Raw genomic sequence first — 15,875 nt, forward strand, 5'->3', positions numbered from 1 at the left:
GACATATTGAAGCCCAACCTCAGTAAAGGGCCAGCACCGCCTCTTGCAGGTCACTGATTTCTCCTCTCTCTGTTGATTGTAGGAAACTATACAACAATGGCTTTACTTCAGTCCAAGGACATGCTTTCAATGGGACAAAGCTGGATGCTGTGTAAGTCAAGGGAAGCTATGGACACCTCTATGGTCCCCCAAACTCCCACCCCCAAGAAGGACTATCCAACGGGTCAGAATTCTTTTTTCTTTTTTTTTTTTTAAGATTTTTTATGGATTTTTAGAGAGTGAGGAAAGAAAAAGGCGAGAGAAAAACATCAATGTGGGAGCAAAAGTCGATCGGCTGCCTCCTGCACAGCCCCAACAAGGGATCGAGCCCCCAACCTGAGCATGTGCCCTGACCGGTAACTGAACTAGTGACCTTTCAGTGCACAGACCACTGAGCCACACAGGCCAGAGCTGGGTCAGATCGTTTCTACCAGCGCATTCCCTGAGCGCAGAGTTAGTGTGACCAAGACTTGGGGATGATGGCAAGGACCTTGGCAAGAACTGGCTTAGTGGACGCTTACACGAACTCCGATTTTAAATCCCAAAGCTCTTCCCTCAGCAACATGGAGAAGGTGGGCGTCATCTTCAGTTATCTCGTAGGAGTGTGTGTGCATCAGCGTTCATCTGCTATGCGCAGGAAGTAAGAGTGTCTTTAGTTAAGTCCAAAGCTGTTCAGGGAGTAAGGTTTTTCTTTTAGTTTTTTCCTGACATGTTTTTCAGGAAAGGTGTCAGTTTACATTTGATTCACTCAGAAAGAGCTGAAAAGCCATGTCCAGCTTTTGTTTTCCCCCAAAGTAAATAATGTCTAGAGCAGAATGCTGGCAAAGAGAGAGCCATTGACATGGGCTTCTGTGTTCATTGTACTTTTCTGTGGGGTCTGTGTGGTCCCCAGGATCTATGCCAGGGCACATTTTGTGTGTAAGAACTTGTGGATTGGTGTATTTTTTGGTCATACTGGTGTATTTTTTGTTTATTTGTTTGTTTTTAAATCCTCACCTGAGGATTTTTTTCTCTCCATTTATCTTCAAATAGATTGTGGGGGGAGGGGTGTTGGGGAGAGAGAAAGAAACACTGATGTGAGAGAGACACTGAATGGCTGCCTCCCGCATGACCCTGATCAGGGGCGGGGACGAACCACAACTGAAGACATGACCTTGACTGGAATCAAACCCGCAACTCTTTGGTATGTCGGCTGACACTCTGTAATTGCTGAGCCAAACTGGCCAGGGCTACTGGTGTATGTTTTAACCTAATATCTAACAAATGAAAAATCACTTTAGTCGAGTCTGCTTCCCAAGTATGATAGACTAGTTAATTTGTAAGGCCCTCCGGCTACAAAACAACTAGATCATACATTTCAAAAAAACCAAACTGCAAACATTTTATTTCATAGCTTCAAGACAGGCAAATAAAGCCAATTGACAAACCAGGAGCTGCCGCCCCAGTGGAAATCCCTGGCACAGGGTGCAGCGGCCTGAGGCATGGTGGTGGCCCTCCCGGCCAGCAAGGGGCACTGTAAAATCTGTCCACGTAGCTCCCTCTCTGATTCCACTATTCCCAGAAAGCCCCGACTCTTAGAGAAACGACACTCCCAGTTCAAATGTCTGTGACAGAAGCAGGGTTTGGGGACTTTGTAAAGCAATTAAGACAGTTTGTAGATCCTTTGGGTATGAAGGTTTCAGAAGACTGTCACATTGCTCTGGACACTGGGGACATCAAGAGATTATCATGGAGACAACAGAGAACCATGTTAGCAAGGGGAGGGGTAAGAACCGTGAAGAAACCTTCACCAGAGCTGGTAATATGGCTCCTGAAGTCAGTGTGCCCAGGTGACTCTTGTCTGAACCAAAACTACCTTTTTCTGTATGAGAAATGCTGTATGAGAAAAAGAATCAGAAACCAACCTTGGATATAGGGTAATTCATTTCTAAAAATTGTTTTTTCCATAAGCAAAAAAACTGTGAAGCCCAAGATAAGGATCTATGCTTTACATTATTTCCTTCTTTATTTTGCCATATTTAGTCATTGGAAGGTATTACCCTCTATTATCCTCAGTTATCATTTAAAAATTTTTTTTTTCTTTATGGATGTTAGAGAGAGGAAGGGAGAAGGGGAGAGAGATAGAAACATGGATGAGAGAGAAAATCGAATGGCTGCCTCCTGCACGCCCCTCACTGGTGTTGGGGCCCACAACCTGGGCATGTGCCCTGACCATGAATCAAACTGGCAACCTCTTGGTGCATGGGTCAATGCTCAACCACTGAGCCACACCAGCCAGGCTCAGTTATCGTTTTTTAAGAATAGACATTTGGCATATAAAATTCAGACTTTAAGGTCTACAGAGCAATGGTTCTCGATATTGGCTGCAAATTCAAATCACCTGAAGAGATTTGGAAGCACTGATACCTAGGTTTCACCAGCAGACATTCTGGTTCAATTGATCTGGGGGTAGCCAGGGCATTTTAAAATCCCCCGGTGTGTCCAATGGAAAGCAACCACCAAGAACTACGCTGTGGAGTACCTACATCAATCGTCTTGCCCAGTTACCACATTTTACATATGAAGCCCAAAGTAACATGTGGCTTTTTAAGTGTGATAGAGCTGTCTAGCTGTCAAGCCAAAGCCAAAACCTGGATCCCCTGGTTCAAGCCTCTTCCCTGCTGTGATCATCACTGCCAACTTACCAGCCACCACCAAGGCATGGATACCCAGCTCCTCCTCTGACCACTTGTTGCTTAGCCCAGGAGAATGTTTAGACTCCTCAACTCAGCCTGAAAAATGAAGCTGAAGTATCTTGCCACTCAGAAGAGCGGGTTTATGTGAGAGAAAGGAGGCCACGTGAGACCCGAGACACAACCGGAAGTTTTAGCAAACAGTCACACCGAGCACCAGGCTCATTCGTCAGTGAGGACCTGACGGGACCCATGCAGTGAGGTCACCAACTCAGCAAGCTTCCAAATGCAGTCCTTCAACCTCGATGAAAAGGCTGGCATGGCCCTGGCCGGTTTGGCTCAGCGTTAGAGCGTCGGCCTGCGGTCCAGAGAGACCCGGGTTCAGTTCCCGCTAAGGGCATGTGCTTAAGTTGCAGTTTGTCTCCAGCCCTGGTTGGGTGGTGCGGGTGGCAGCCACTGGATGTGTCCCTTTCACATCGATCTTTCTTTCTCTCTCTCTCTCTCTCTCTCTCTCTCTCTCTCTCTCTCTCTCTTCCTCTCTCTCCCTCCCACTCTGTCTGAATAAAAAATGGAAAAATGTCCTCGGGTGAGGATTGAAAAAAAAAAAAAGGCTGGCATGGCAAACTGTTATTAAATCCGAAGAACTGGGGTTGAAGTTGGGCCATATAGGTTGACTATTTCCTTGAAAACATCTCATACCTGCTCATAAGTGGCCTTTGGTCATGTTTCAAAGACTTCAAGAGGTTTCCAAAATGGATCTTCTATAATTAGGAGACTCTAATGAGCCAAGTGGATCTCAGCGTAACTCTAGTAGCCTATTATTTTATGGCTTTGGCCATAAAATCAGCCACAGAACATCAAAGGAGTGTAGAGACATTTTTTATTGAGAGAAAAAAAACTAACAAGGAAACAATAATTTCCGTCCCAGTTTCTTCTGTTGGTAAGAGAAAAGATGGGGTGGGAGGGAGTGTTCCCAAACTGCTGTCCCTTGAGCTTCCTTTCTGTGATAAATCTATAACTGTCACCTTTATTATTATTTTTTTAATTCATTCATTCATTTTTTTGTTACAGATGTTTCTCCTTTTTTACCCCATTATAACTGTCACCTTTGAAAAGCTACCCATGAATCTCCCTGTCCAGGTGGCTCAGTTGGTTGGGGCATCGTCCCATACACCAAAAGGCTGCAGGTTCGATTCCTGAGTCTGCAACCTTTCGCACATACCCAGGTTGCGGGTTCCATCCCTGGCTGGGCGTGTACTGGAGGCAACTGATTGATGTTTCTCTCTCACGTCAATGTTTCTTTCTCTCCCCTTTCCTCTCTCTAAAAAAATCAATAAACATATCTTCGGGTGAGGATTATAAATAGATAAATAATAATAGTTATTCATGACTTTATAAAGCTAAAGAATCCAGATGGACTGCCCTGGTCATTTAATAGAGTAAGCTGGATCACTCGTGTTCCAGAGGCAGATGGGGCCTGCAGACTTTCCCAGGGAACTCTTGGCACCAGGATCATTTCCTTGGTCTTTTGGGGTCATGTTTCTCTAGGGGATTCTTTTAATATACCACTTGTTGTGAGGCAGGTACATTTAACAAGGTTTATTTTAGAGGTGGTCTGTGTACAATCTAAGAGCTCATAAGAGTTTCAGATCTCCTGGAATTATACCTATGAAGAAATTTTGTAGGGAGACAACATTCCCACCATCTTTCTCCTCAGACCATATCCTGGGCTCTGTGAGAGGCCTGGCTGGAGACAGAGAGTTATTCTGTTGGAGACGATGGATTTTAATTCACTGGTTCCCTGAATTACAATCAGTTCCAACCATTGTAACTATTCCTTGAGACACAGGAAAGAAATCAATGCACCATTATTACCATACTTGGCATTTTCATGCACAATATGAAAGTTATTTGGAGGAGTCTAATAAATGTGGGGCGTATGTCTTAGTCAAAGAAATCATTGGTTTCTTGATTTTTTAAAGTTTAGATCGGAGACTCGCAGACTTGTTCAGGTAAGGGCCAGAGAGCAGGTATGTCAGCCTTTCAAGCCACAGGGTTTCAGCTGTCGCTACTCAACTCTGCCACTGTCATGTGGGAGCAGCCACAGACAATACACAACACTGTGTGTGGCGGTGTTCCATTAAACTGTGTGTGCAAGAATAGTCAGCAAGCAGGATTTGAATGGATGGACATAGTTTGTGAACCTATGGTCTACATAAAGGTATTCCGTGAGAATGGCCATTGTATAATAGAACATGTAATCTATTTCTCCCAATTCCTGGTAAAGGTTAATGGGCAAGCATAGGATAATGATAAGGAGTATCTGGATAAAAATATTTTGGGGTTTGAAAGTTCAGATCCAATTGTAATAGAAAACAAAGATCTTTTTTTCCCCTCTCCAATCAGTATTTTGAATCTAAACTTGAAGCTCTGCTCCTGTTATAAAACAATGTTTCATCTATTTGTATTCTACCCTAAGTTTCTGATTTCTGGCTGATAGAAACTTTCTTTTTATTAGCTTTAAGTACTTCAGTAAAAGGTATCATGTAAATCCAAGGTAAAATCAAGATGATTATGACAAGGAGGGCTGGGACCAGAGGAAGATAAAACAGAGGTCAAGTTTCCATGGTAACAATGAAATACTATTTACTTTGTGATTTGAACACAGGACTGATGCCTCTGGTCTCAATGCTAATTGTGATTTTAAAGTAATATAAACACATCAATATCTCATAATTATCTTAAGAGCGTTCAAAGATTGCACATAGCATGTTAACAATTTGGTCAGTTCTCCAAAAGTGTGTTCAAATATCTTTAGGTTTGAATTTAAACAATATGTTATCCAAAAGAACAGTTCTTCCCCATCATCCACCTCGTGCCAATTTACGGAAATGAGCAGATTTGGCCTCGTTGAGACCCACTTTTGTTAGTATCACTGAAGAACGCGGATGCAGCCAAGTTGGACAAAGTCCACGTTGAGCACAAACACGCCCCCGCAGCAGTTGGATAATTAGTGAAAAGTTCAGGAAAAGGATGGCAGATGTGTGAGAGCACATGGTCCTGTGATTTCACATGGAACCAAGCACTCTGTCATCACTCAGATGTGAAATTAGTAAAAGCACAAGCATCCTTTGTTCTGCAGAAGTCTGAACCGCTCTCCGTCGAAACCTGAGTCACATGTCCGTTCGTTCCTTGAGACCTCTTTTCCATCCTCTCTTTCCACACAATCTGGTGTGGGAACGTGTTGCTTATCTCAGCATGTCTAATTCTCTGCACTGTATTTTCTATTGTCAAACTCTAGTACCCAGCTACGATTTGACAGTAAACATTTGAATCGGGCCGGGGGGCGGGGGGCTACCGTTTTGATGTGCTAAGAATGCACTGAAACACTAATCATTATGAACAGGGAAGTCAACACAATTCCGGTACTAATTAGCATCACATATTAGCTGATTAAAAGCAAAACACGGCAGTTTAGAGCACTGGGGGAGAGATGACGATAGAGGAGATCATGGGATTAAGCCGGGCATCATTTCTCATTACGTATTTGAACAGCTTGTGGGATATGCTCCAAGGCTGGCTTTCTCTGCCTGTTGAAACCGTGTGCGTTTTCCCACCTGTGACTGTTTACAGACCAATCTCCTGATTTCTGCTATGGAAGGATTGCCATAGAGCAAGAGGGCTGGGCAGCGGTTCCCTTTAACGTGCCACATGGCAGGGAACCATGGTTCCTCATGGAAGTGTCCCCATGAGGATCTCACAACATAAACAAGTGCTAGCCCAAGTGTCCCCTGAAGGGATTACAGAGATACAGGCTGAAAGTCCATCTCGGAGCTGAAATGTATCGTAAAACTCCCGGGAGAGCAAAACTCAGCAGCGACCACAGCTCTCCTTGCCACAGTGGCAGAGTCCTCCCTCTGACACACTTCCTCGTCTTAACCATAGTCCGGAGGGTGCCTTTAGCTAGGAATTACCCCGCAACTGGACTTCGCTCATCCAGCATGTTTCCATTGGCCAGCTGCTATGTCCCAAGTGTCCACTGGGGAAGGATGTGAGCCGTAATCTTATATCCATAGCACTGAGTTCTTCAACTGGATATTCTTCCCCATCTCCACCCTGACCTTCTTCACTTTCTTGATCACAGTGCTCTGCCTCAACTGTGGAAGACACAGCACTTAAATCAGGGCAGAGTTTCTCAACAAACGCCCCCACCACCACCCTGAAAAATCTGGCATACCTTTTCTAGGAAGAACTTCATTTCTTCCAAGAAATTCTCAGAAGCTTCCGTCCCCAGAGAATGAAAAGGCGTTGAAAACCCACGTAGCAGTGTCCATCTTGTTGTTAAAGGAGACACTGGGGTTGTTTTCTCATCAGCCCTTCCCAGTATTTGTATGCAGAAATCCTACGTTTTGAGAAGTCTTTCCTTTCAACTCTGACTCCAAGACTTCTTACTCTTTTTTAAGTTCATTTATGTTCTTAGCAAGAGACGGTGGGAATGATCACACACACCCTTATGATATAATCATTGTCTGGAGTGGTTACCCACATAGCCTATCAAGATGTGTGATTGGCTTACCCAAGCTCGTTGACAGAACGTGGATTCCAGGGAGTCGGGGTAAGTCATGGTCAATGAATCTGTTTAACTAGAATGACATTCCCAGTAAACATTATGTGGTAAATGGGGCCAATGGGAGGATCACTTGCTATTAAAGTTATTAAAGCTTCTGTGGATGTCCCCCATCCCATCCCCTTAGATTCAGATGGAAGGTATATTAGCAATCTGAATATAAGATTAAAAGCAAAATATGCCCGGCTGGTGTGGCTCAGCAGTTGAGCATCAACCGATGCACCAAGAGGTCACTGGTTTGATTCCTGGGCAAGGCACCGACCGTTGGCCCGATCCCCAGTGGGGGGCATGCAGGAGGCAACCAATCGATGTTCTCTCTCATTGATGTCTCTCTCTCTCTCTCTCTCTCTCTCTCCTTCTCCCTTCTTCTCTCTCTAAAATCAACAAAGAAAAAAAATTTTCAAAAAAAAAAAAAGCAAAATGAGGCAGTCCTCCATGTTGCTAAAGGCAGGTTTTATTTCTAAGTACCTAATTTCTCTCTAAGAGGTAAAGTGCCCAAACACCCATGTTGGTTCTAGAGAACCTGGCCTCCCCCAAGACCCAGTTTATCTCTGTTCAAGTTGGCCGCATCCTCCCTCCGTCCTCCTTCTCCCCTCCTGGACTCTGGCTGGCTTTCCCAGTTTGAAATCTCCTGCAACGTTTCTGGTAAACTACGACACTTATCAACCAGCCTCCTTATCCTTGGGGCGTATTGAATATCAGATGAAAACACTGAAGAATTGGACGAGCGGTTATTTAGTTCTGCAATCATTTCTCATGATGAGAGCAAGCCGGTTTTCGCTCACAGCCCTTGGAGACGATGGGGACAAACTGAGATAAACTCACCAGACATTATGGTTTTCAGCAGTCTGGGAACCCGATGTGCTCGGCAGGCTGCGTGGTCCAAAGAATACAAAAAGTGACACACGCCAGCGTGGCCCTTCTGCTGAGCTCAGTTGTTTTTTTACGAAATCGTGCCGTTCAAGGTCTTCTCTTTGGCTGCTTACTCCAAGGCAGCTCTTTGCCTGCTCCAACCATCACTGAGCAAAGGCACCCCGTGGACACAGCGAGTTGAAGAGTCAAACAGTGATCAGAGGAACCTGTGATTCAGAAGCCCAGGCGACAGCCACGCATCCAGAAGGCACATACTGGCTGTGGGAGCATCTCAGCTGGGCCCCGTACACGTGTGAGACTAACGGACCCTCCTTTTCACATTGCCCTGGAAGCGTGGTGTCCAGCCACTGCCTGAAGAGGCCGCATCTGAGCCCCGCCCTTGTGGGATTTGTAAATCAGCTGCCCTGACACCGAGAAAGTCAGTTGGGCACCACACCATATGCTGAGCTTTCTCAGCTTTCACTTCCCGTTGCCCTGAAAGCAATTGCATGTGTCACACTAAGATATACGCATACTTTGTTTTTTAGACAATTTTCTTCTCTAAAAAGGCTAACCGGGAAAAGCCAGTCTTCAAATCCTTGGCCCTGGCCAGTGTGGCTCAGTAGGTTGAGCGTCCTCCTTTGCACCCAAAGGTCACCAGTTTGATTTCCAGTCAGGACACATGTCCGGGTTTCAGGGCTAATCCCCAGTAGGGGGCGTGCAGTTGGCAGCCGATTGAGGTTTCTCTCTTGCTTAGGTGTTTTTTTCTCTCTCTCTCCCTTCCTCTCTAAGGTCAATAAAAACAAATTTTTAAAATAATAATAAAATAAAATCCTTGGAGGCTTTTATTCATTTGGAGGTAACTTTATGTTTCATTTACCTTCAGCCCTGGCTGGTTTGGCTCAGCTGTTAGAGCGTCAACCGGAGAATCAAAGTGTCGTGGGTTCAATTTCAGTCAAGGGCTTGAACCTCGGTTGTGGTTCTGTCCCCAGCCCTGGTGGTGCGGGAGACAACGTGTCTATGTGTCTATGTGCGAGAGTCTGTGTGTCTCTCTCACACTGATGTTTCTCTCTCCTTCTCCCTCCCTCCCATTCTGACTGAAGAAAAAAGGAAAAAGTATCCTCGGGTGAGGATTAAATATATATATATTTTAGCTTCAAATGCCCATGTGTTTTTAAAATGGAAAGATTAATGAGCCCATCAAGCTCTTTCCACGAAAGGTATACTCTCTAATCTTATCTACCCAAGCTAACCGCCCCCAAAATAGGATTATTAAAGAAAATACAAATTACCCAAATAAATTTGAATTTCAGATAAACAACAAATAACTTTTAGTGTAAGACTGGTTCAAAGCTGCATGGGGAATGCTTCTATTAAAGAATTATTCATCATTTATCTGCGCTGTTTTTATTTGCTAAATCAGCTACCCTGCTCCAAAGAAAAGATCTGAGTGTCTGACAGTTTCCATCCCCACTCACCACCTTCATCACCCTCATCACGTCCCTAATTGAAGCCCAGTCTTCAAAAGTAAATGGGAATACTGATCAATATTGAGAAAAGAAACTTAAATCACTTGGTATTGAAGAGGATTGAAAAATAGAGTTGTCACAGGCCCGGTAAATAGGGAATTAGGCAACTTGTATAAAATCTAGATATGCAAACTAGACAATAACCATGCTCACTTTCCAAGACTTCAACCATAATTAATGTGTATAAACCTCACACAATTGAAATCTAGAATTTTTTGAGTGCTTAACACCATAGAAGGCAATTCTTAAATTTCCAAATCTTAAAAACCAGTTAATAGCTAAGGGGGACTATGCTTACATTTTATTTTGATAGTTCTACTAATTTACTTAACCTCACCCCATCTATGTTCTCTCTCTCCCTCTAGTTATCTGAACAAGAATAAATACCTGACAGTGATTGACAAAGACGCATTTGGAGGAGCGTACAGTGGTCCAACCTTGCTGTGAGTAAGAGGAACAAAAGAACGTGTCAGTCTGTTTTTTTCTTTTCTTTTCTCTTTCTGCAAGGGAGGCAGGCATTAAGAGGAGAGGCTGATGTTCATGGATAGGGGATGTGGTTGGCTTGAATAAAGGCATCTGCTGGTACTTTTCTGCCCATCTGTACAGGCTACCGCTTGGAAGTTGTTCTTGGAGAGGGGAAGGCCCCAGGCCCCACCATGGCATCCTGATGCCTGATCGGGCAGCCACCTTGGTGTGGACGTTCATGGAGGCCCTCTTGTAGGAAAACAACAGACATTTTTGAACAGCTGCTGTTTGCAAATTTCCAAGACACAAGGTCTGCAAATAGGTGGTAAGCACCGTGGGTTGCACAGAAAACACGTGAGCAGTGCCTGGCACAGAGGTGAGACAGTATGAGTGACAGCTATATTCCTATGAGGAAGAAAATACCGCTGGAGAAGGCAGGATGTAAACATTTGGTCAAGTCCTTGCCATAATGGAACACAGCACCCCAGGGGAAGTACAAGACAATCTAGTAGAGGCAAAGGAAATAGTAGAGGCTCTATGTATATTGATGTTTTTGAAAATAAGAACAAATTAAGTTTTATTAATACTTTATATACAGGTGACCGCTTTCCCTCAAACACCAGGTAGGGACTGGGTGCCTCCCAAGGAAACTGGGCGATTCAGTCTCAAGGGCGTGTCCTCACTCTCACTCAATGATTCTACTTCACTTTTAGATTCAATGCACTCACTTACTTGGGTTTATGTCCTTATTCTCTTAACACATAGGCTTCATGTAAGAAGAGAGAGTGACCCTGAAAATCTACTGTATCACATGGAGATTCATTGTAAACTCATGGCAAATACTTAAAAAGTAGTACGCATTCTTTTTACAAAAAGACAAGTAGGCCTCCCGTTCAAGATGGCAGCATAGGTAAACGCGGTATTGCGTCCTCCCACAACCACATCAAAGTTACAATTAAGCTAAAGAACAACCATCATTCAAAACCACCTGAAATCAAGCTGAATGGGAGTCCTAGTTATGAAATTGAAGAAGTAGCCACATAGAGACTCATAGGAGGGGTGGAGGCGAACGGGCTGGTCCCCCACCCACATGTGGCAGATAAAAATCAGGAGGATACCTCGGCTGGGAAGGTCCTCCCTGAGGACTGAGGGGTCCCCATCCCACACCAGGTGCCCCGCTCAGGGTTCCAGTGCCAGGAAGAGAAGTCCCCAACTTCTGGCTGGAAAAACCAGTGGGAACTGAGGCTCAGGGAAGCTGAGGCAGCTGGAGCCCCAGGCAGCTCCTCTTAAAGGGCCCTCACACTGACCTACTCAGACTTGCTCCCTCTAAGCTCAGAGGGGAAGCAGCTAGAGGGGCACCAGAGACATACAGGAAACAACTGAGCTGTTTGGCACTGGAGCGAGGGCTGGAGAGGGGGCTTTCTCTGGGACAAACATGCTGTCAGAGGCCTTTGTTCCTTTGGTGAGCCCTTCCCTGGGGCGGCAGACAGTCCCCATATCTGGGACTCCAGCAACCTGGATGTACTGTTTGCCCCGCCCTAGTGATTCTCTGAGACCCCGCCCCACCCAACTTTCAGGCCCACCTAAGCTGTTGCCAGTTGCTTAACCATAGGATTGGCCTGTCTTGCATCCTGCTTCAGGTTTTCTTAAATTCTTTCAAACAAGCAGCATCTGGTCTCAGCTAGCCCCATACCTCTCATTAAGTAATACACAGAAACAAACACAGGGAGGCAGCTAAAATGAGGAGACAAAGAAACAGGTCCCAAATGAAAGAAGAAAACAATACTCCAGGAAAAGAATTAAGCGAAATAGAAATAAGCAACCTAACAGATGCTGAGTTCAAAACATTGCTTATAAGGATGCTCAATGAACTTAGTGAGAACCTCAGCGAACTTAGTGAGGGCCTCAAGAGCATAAAAAAGGACCAGTCAGAAATGAAGGAGGGCCCTGGCCGGTTTGGCTCGGCGGTTAGAGCGTCGGCCTGCGGTCCTGAGAGACCGGGGTTCGGTTCCCGCTAAGGGCGCGTACCTCGGTTGCAGTTTGTCCCCGGCCCTGGTCGGTTGTGTGGGTGGCAGCCACTCGATGTGTTCCTTTCACATCGATGTTTCTCTCTCTCTCTCTCTGTTCCTCTCTCCCCCTCCCACTCTACCTGAACAAAAAATGGAAAAATGTCCTCGAGTGAGGATAAAAAAAAAAAAAAGAAATGAAGGAGGCACAGTCAGAAATGAAGGATGCACTAACTGAAATAAAGAATAATTTACACAGAGTAGGTAAAGCCAAGAAGCAAACCATTGATTTGGAATATAAGGAAGCTAAAAACGTCCAATCAGAACTGCAAAAAGGAAAAAGAAATCCAAAAAAATGAGGATAGTGTAAGGAGCCTCTGGGACAATTTCAAGTGTGCCAACATTTGCATCTTGGGGGTGCCAGAAGGAGAAGAAAGAGAACAAGAAGTCAAAAACCTATTTGAAACAATAATGGTAAAAAATTCGCTAACTTGGTGAAGGAAACAGACATACAAGTCCAGGAAGCACAGAGAGTCCCAAACAAGATGAACCCAAAAAGGACCACACAAAGACACATCATCATCAAAATGCAAAAGGTTCAAGACAAAGAGAGAATCATAAAAGCAGCAAGAGAAAAGCAGTTAGTTACCTGCAAAGGAGTTCCCATAAGGCTGTCAGCTGATTTCTCAAAAGAAACTTTGCAGGCCAGAAGGGAGTGGCAAGAAATATTCAGAGTGATGAAAACCAAGAACTTACAACCAAAATTACTCTATCCTGCAAAGCTGCCATTTAGAATCGATGGCCATATAGTTTCCCAGACAAGGAAAAGCTAAAGGAGTTCATCACCACCAAACCATTATTATATGAAATGTTGAAGGGTCTTCTTGAAGAAAAAGATAAAAAATATGAACAAATAAAATGGCGATGAATACATATCTATCGACAATGGAATCTACAAACAAAATGAACAGGTAGAACAGAAACATTCTCATAGATACAGAGAACATTTTGTTGGTTGCCAGATGGGAGGGGGGTTGGGGGAATGGGTGAAAAAGGTGAAGGGATTAAGAAGTATAAATTGATTGCTAAGCTGACAAACTTCAAAGGGAAGGGGGGTGGGGGGTGGGAAGAAATAAACCAAAGAACTTCTATACAACTATGCATAACCAATGGACACAGACAACAGTGTGGGGAAAGGCAGGAGAGGGGCGGGAGTGGGGAGGAGGGGGTCAATGGAGGAAACATGAGGAACATCTGTAATACATTCAACAATAAAGATGAGTTAAAAGAAAAAAGACAAGAAAATATGTTGACCTTTTCTGTGATTTCTTTTCACCTGAAAGATATTATTTTTAGTCCTCACCCAAGGATATGTCTTTATTGATTTTTTTAGAGAGTGAAAGGGAGAGAAAGAGAGAGAGAATCAAGCCCACAACTTATGTATGTGCCTTGACCAGGAATCAACCCTGCAGCAGTTTTTGGTGTACAGGATGATGCTCCAACCAAGTGAGCCACCTGGCCAGGACCTGAGAGAGATTTTTTAAAGATATCTTTAATTATTCCTTCAAAGATAAAGGAGACATGTCACCAATGAATGAGGAAAGCTGTTGCTTTTCTAAAGAAATTTTAAATTTAGAAAGAGCCTTCAGAAATATGTACCAGTGATACCTCGGTTCTCGAACACCTTGACTTTCGACCAAATCGGTATTCGACCAGGAGATTCGAGAAACTTTTGTCTCGGAATCCGAACAAATATTTGGAACTCGAACTTCCGAGATGAGCCGAGTTGAGCCGAATGGCGTTCATTCGGCCCAGCGCCTTGCTTGCGTCGTCAGTGTGAGTGCAGAGAGAGAGTCACGCTTTGTGGAGAGAGTCACGCTTTACACTGAATTTAACCCTTAGACATACTGTACACTTTTATTTCTTGTTGAGACTTATGTTTTTCTACATATTATATACAAATTAGGCCAGTAAATAGGCATTTTCTGGGGCTTGGAACGAATTAATCCAGTTTCCATTATTTCCTATTGGATTTCATTGCTTCGGTTCTCGAACAATTTGGTTCTCGACCGTCCTCCTGGAACGAATTATGTTCGAGAACCGAGGTATCACTGTATTTGAAAACAGGTCCATGTTATGTGATTTTCCTGGTGAAAATGGTGAATGTCCGTTATAAAAATTCTGTTTTGTTAAAATTGGAAAATAAAATCTTCCCGTGGGAATAAAGTTGCTCCAACTGACCAGAGATGTGGTTGGCTACATTTCATGCCAGCTTCTGCCCTCATCGAGGACTCGGGCACCACACTTCAGTAGCCCTGGTCTGGAGGACAAGCGCCTCCCCTCTCCCCTTGCCTTCCCTCTCGGCCCCTCCCTTCCACCCAGAAAGACAAAGGGGAGGGATTCAGAAGCACTGGTTAACACGGCAGAGAGACAAGTGCAATTCCCAGGACGGCCAAAAAGTGGGCTCCTGGGACTCTTGAGACTCAGGGGTCTGTATCAGAGCTGAAGGATGGTGGCTGCCGAGGGAAAGGTCCAGAAATACAAAGGGATTGATAGATTTTCTGACAAGATGGTATGAAAAACTGTTTCGAGAGGTGTTTTGTACAACTTTGGAGCACGTGGCAAGACTGAGCAAGAGGTCCACTCAAACCGAGACACGTTAATAAAAAAAGAGAGACAGACATCTCATGAAGAAAAAAATTATACACGAAAGAAATGAAATTACAATATGCAGAGTTGTAATAATTAAAATACGGAATCTGGGTTTACCCAAATATGTCCTCAAATTATTTCAGGAGAGTAGAGGGGTATCAGGTAGGTGTACGTGTGGAGTGATGAGAGCTAAACCTTCATCTTCCATAGTAGGATGAATCAAAAACCAATAAACCAAGAAAGTTTTACAATTATGGGAAAAAATAGCAGAAGTTCAAAGTGTTTGCTTCTTCCCAAAGCAGAATGCAGAGAGAGATGGCCCAGGCACATGCCGTGGGAGTTATCAAGCTCCAGTGTAATTTGCTTTTTCAAAAATGGGTCCAGCCCCGGCCAGGTGGCTGTTGGTTGGAGCATTGTCCCATACACCAAAAGGTTGCAAGTTTGATTCTCAGTCAGGTCACACAGCTAGGTCACCGGTTCCATCCCCAGGCAGGGTGCATGCAGGAGGCAATGACTAAAGTTTCTCTCTCCCTTTTTTTCTCTCTCTCTCCCTTCCTCTCTCTCTAAAAATTAATAAGCATGCCCTCAGGTGAGGATACAAATAAAAATAGGCCCATGCATCATTTTAATAAAAAAATTAAAATTAAATCTAAAAAGAAAGCTACAAGCATAGAAAGACAGGGCAGTGGTGATGGCAGCGTCTGAGGGGCCAGTGGGAGGAAAGTAAGAAATGAATGAAGATGAGTCCAGTCTTGTCCTTCAAATTCCAGGCACAGTTTTCTTAAAATGTGTTTGTTAACTAGTTATGCGCTAAAGTAACTTCACTTTAATTCTTGTCTTGAATTTTTTTCAAAATCTCCATTACTTTATTGCCGACATATCTCTTCCTCACAACCAGATTTTAAGATCCTAAAGGAAATGAACTATGTGATATACTTTTTGCAATCCCCTCCCACTTCAAAAGAGAAGCAAGTACTCAATAAAGATTTGATACATTGTAACTGAATATATAATAGCCATGATTAGGTTGTAA

At 44.0% G+C, this 15,875-nt stretch overlaps 1 protein-coding gene across 1 annotated transcript in view; it reads left to right on the plus strand.

The window, feature by feature from the left end:
• Window positions 1–15,875, plus strand: part of TSHR (thyroid stimulating hormone receptor) — a 141,660-nt gene that overhangs the window by 105,698 nt on the left and 20,087 nt on the right. The window contains exons 7-8 of the mRNA XM_036274553.1: window positions 83–151; window positions 10,085–10,162. Of these exons, the coding sequence (XP_036130446.1) occupies window positions 83–151; window positions 10,085–10,162 (147 nt within the window). The remainder of the gene's footprint in view (window positions 1–82; window positions 152–10,084; window positions 10,163–15,875) is intronic.

This window comes from Molossus molossus, unplaced genomic scaffold, assembly GCF_014108415.1.
Source record: "Molossus molossus isolate mMolMol1 unplaced genomic scaffold, mMolMol1.p scaffold_m16_p_1, whole genome shotgun sequence".
Lineage (NCBI taxonomy): Eukaryota > Metazoa > Chordata > Mammalia > Chiroptera > Molossidae > Molossus > Molossus molossus.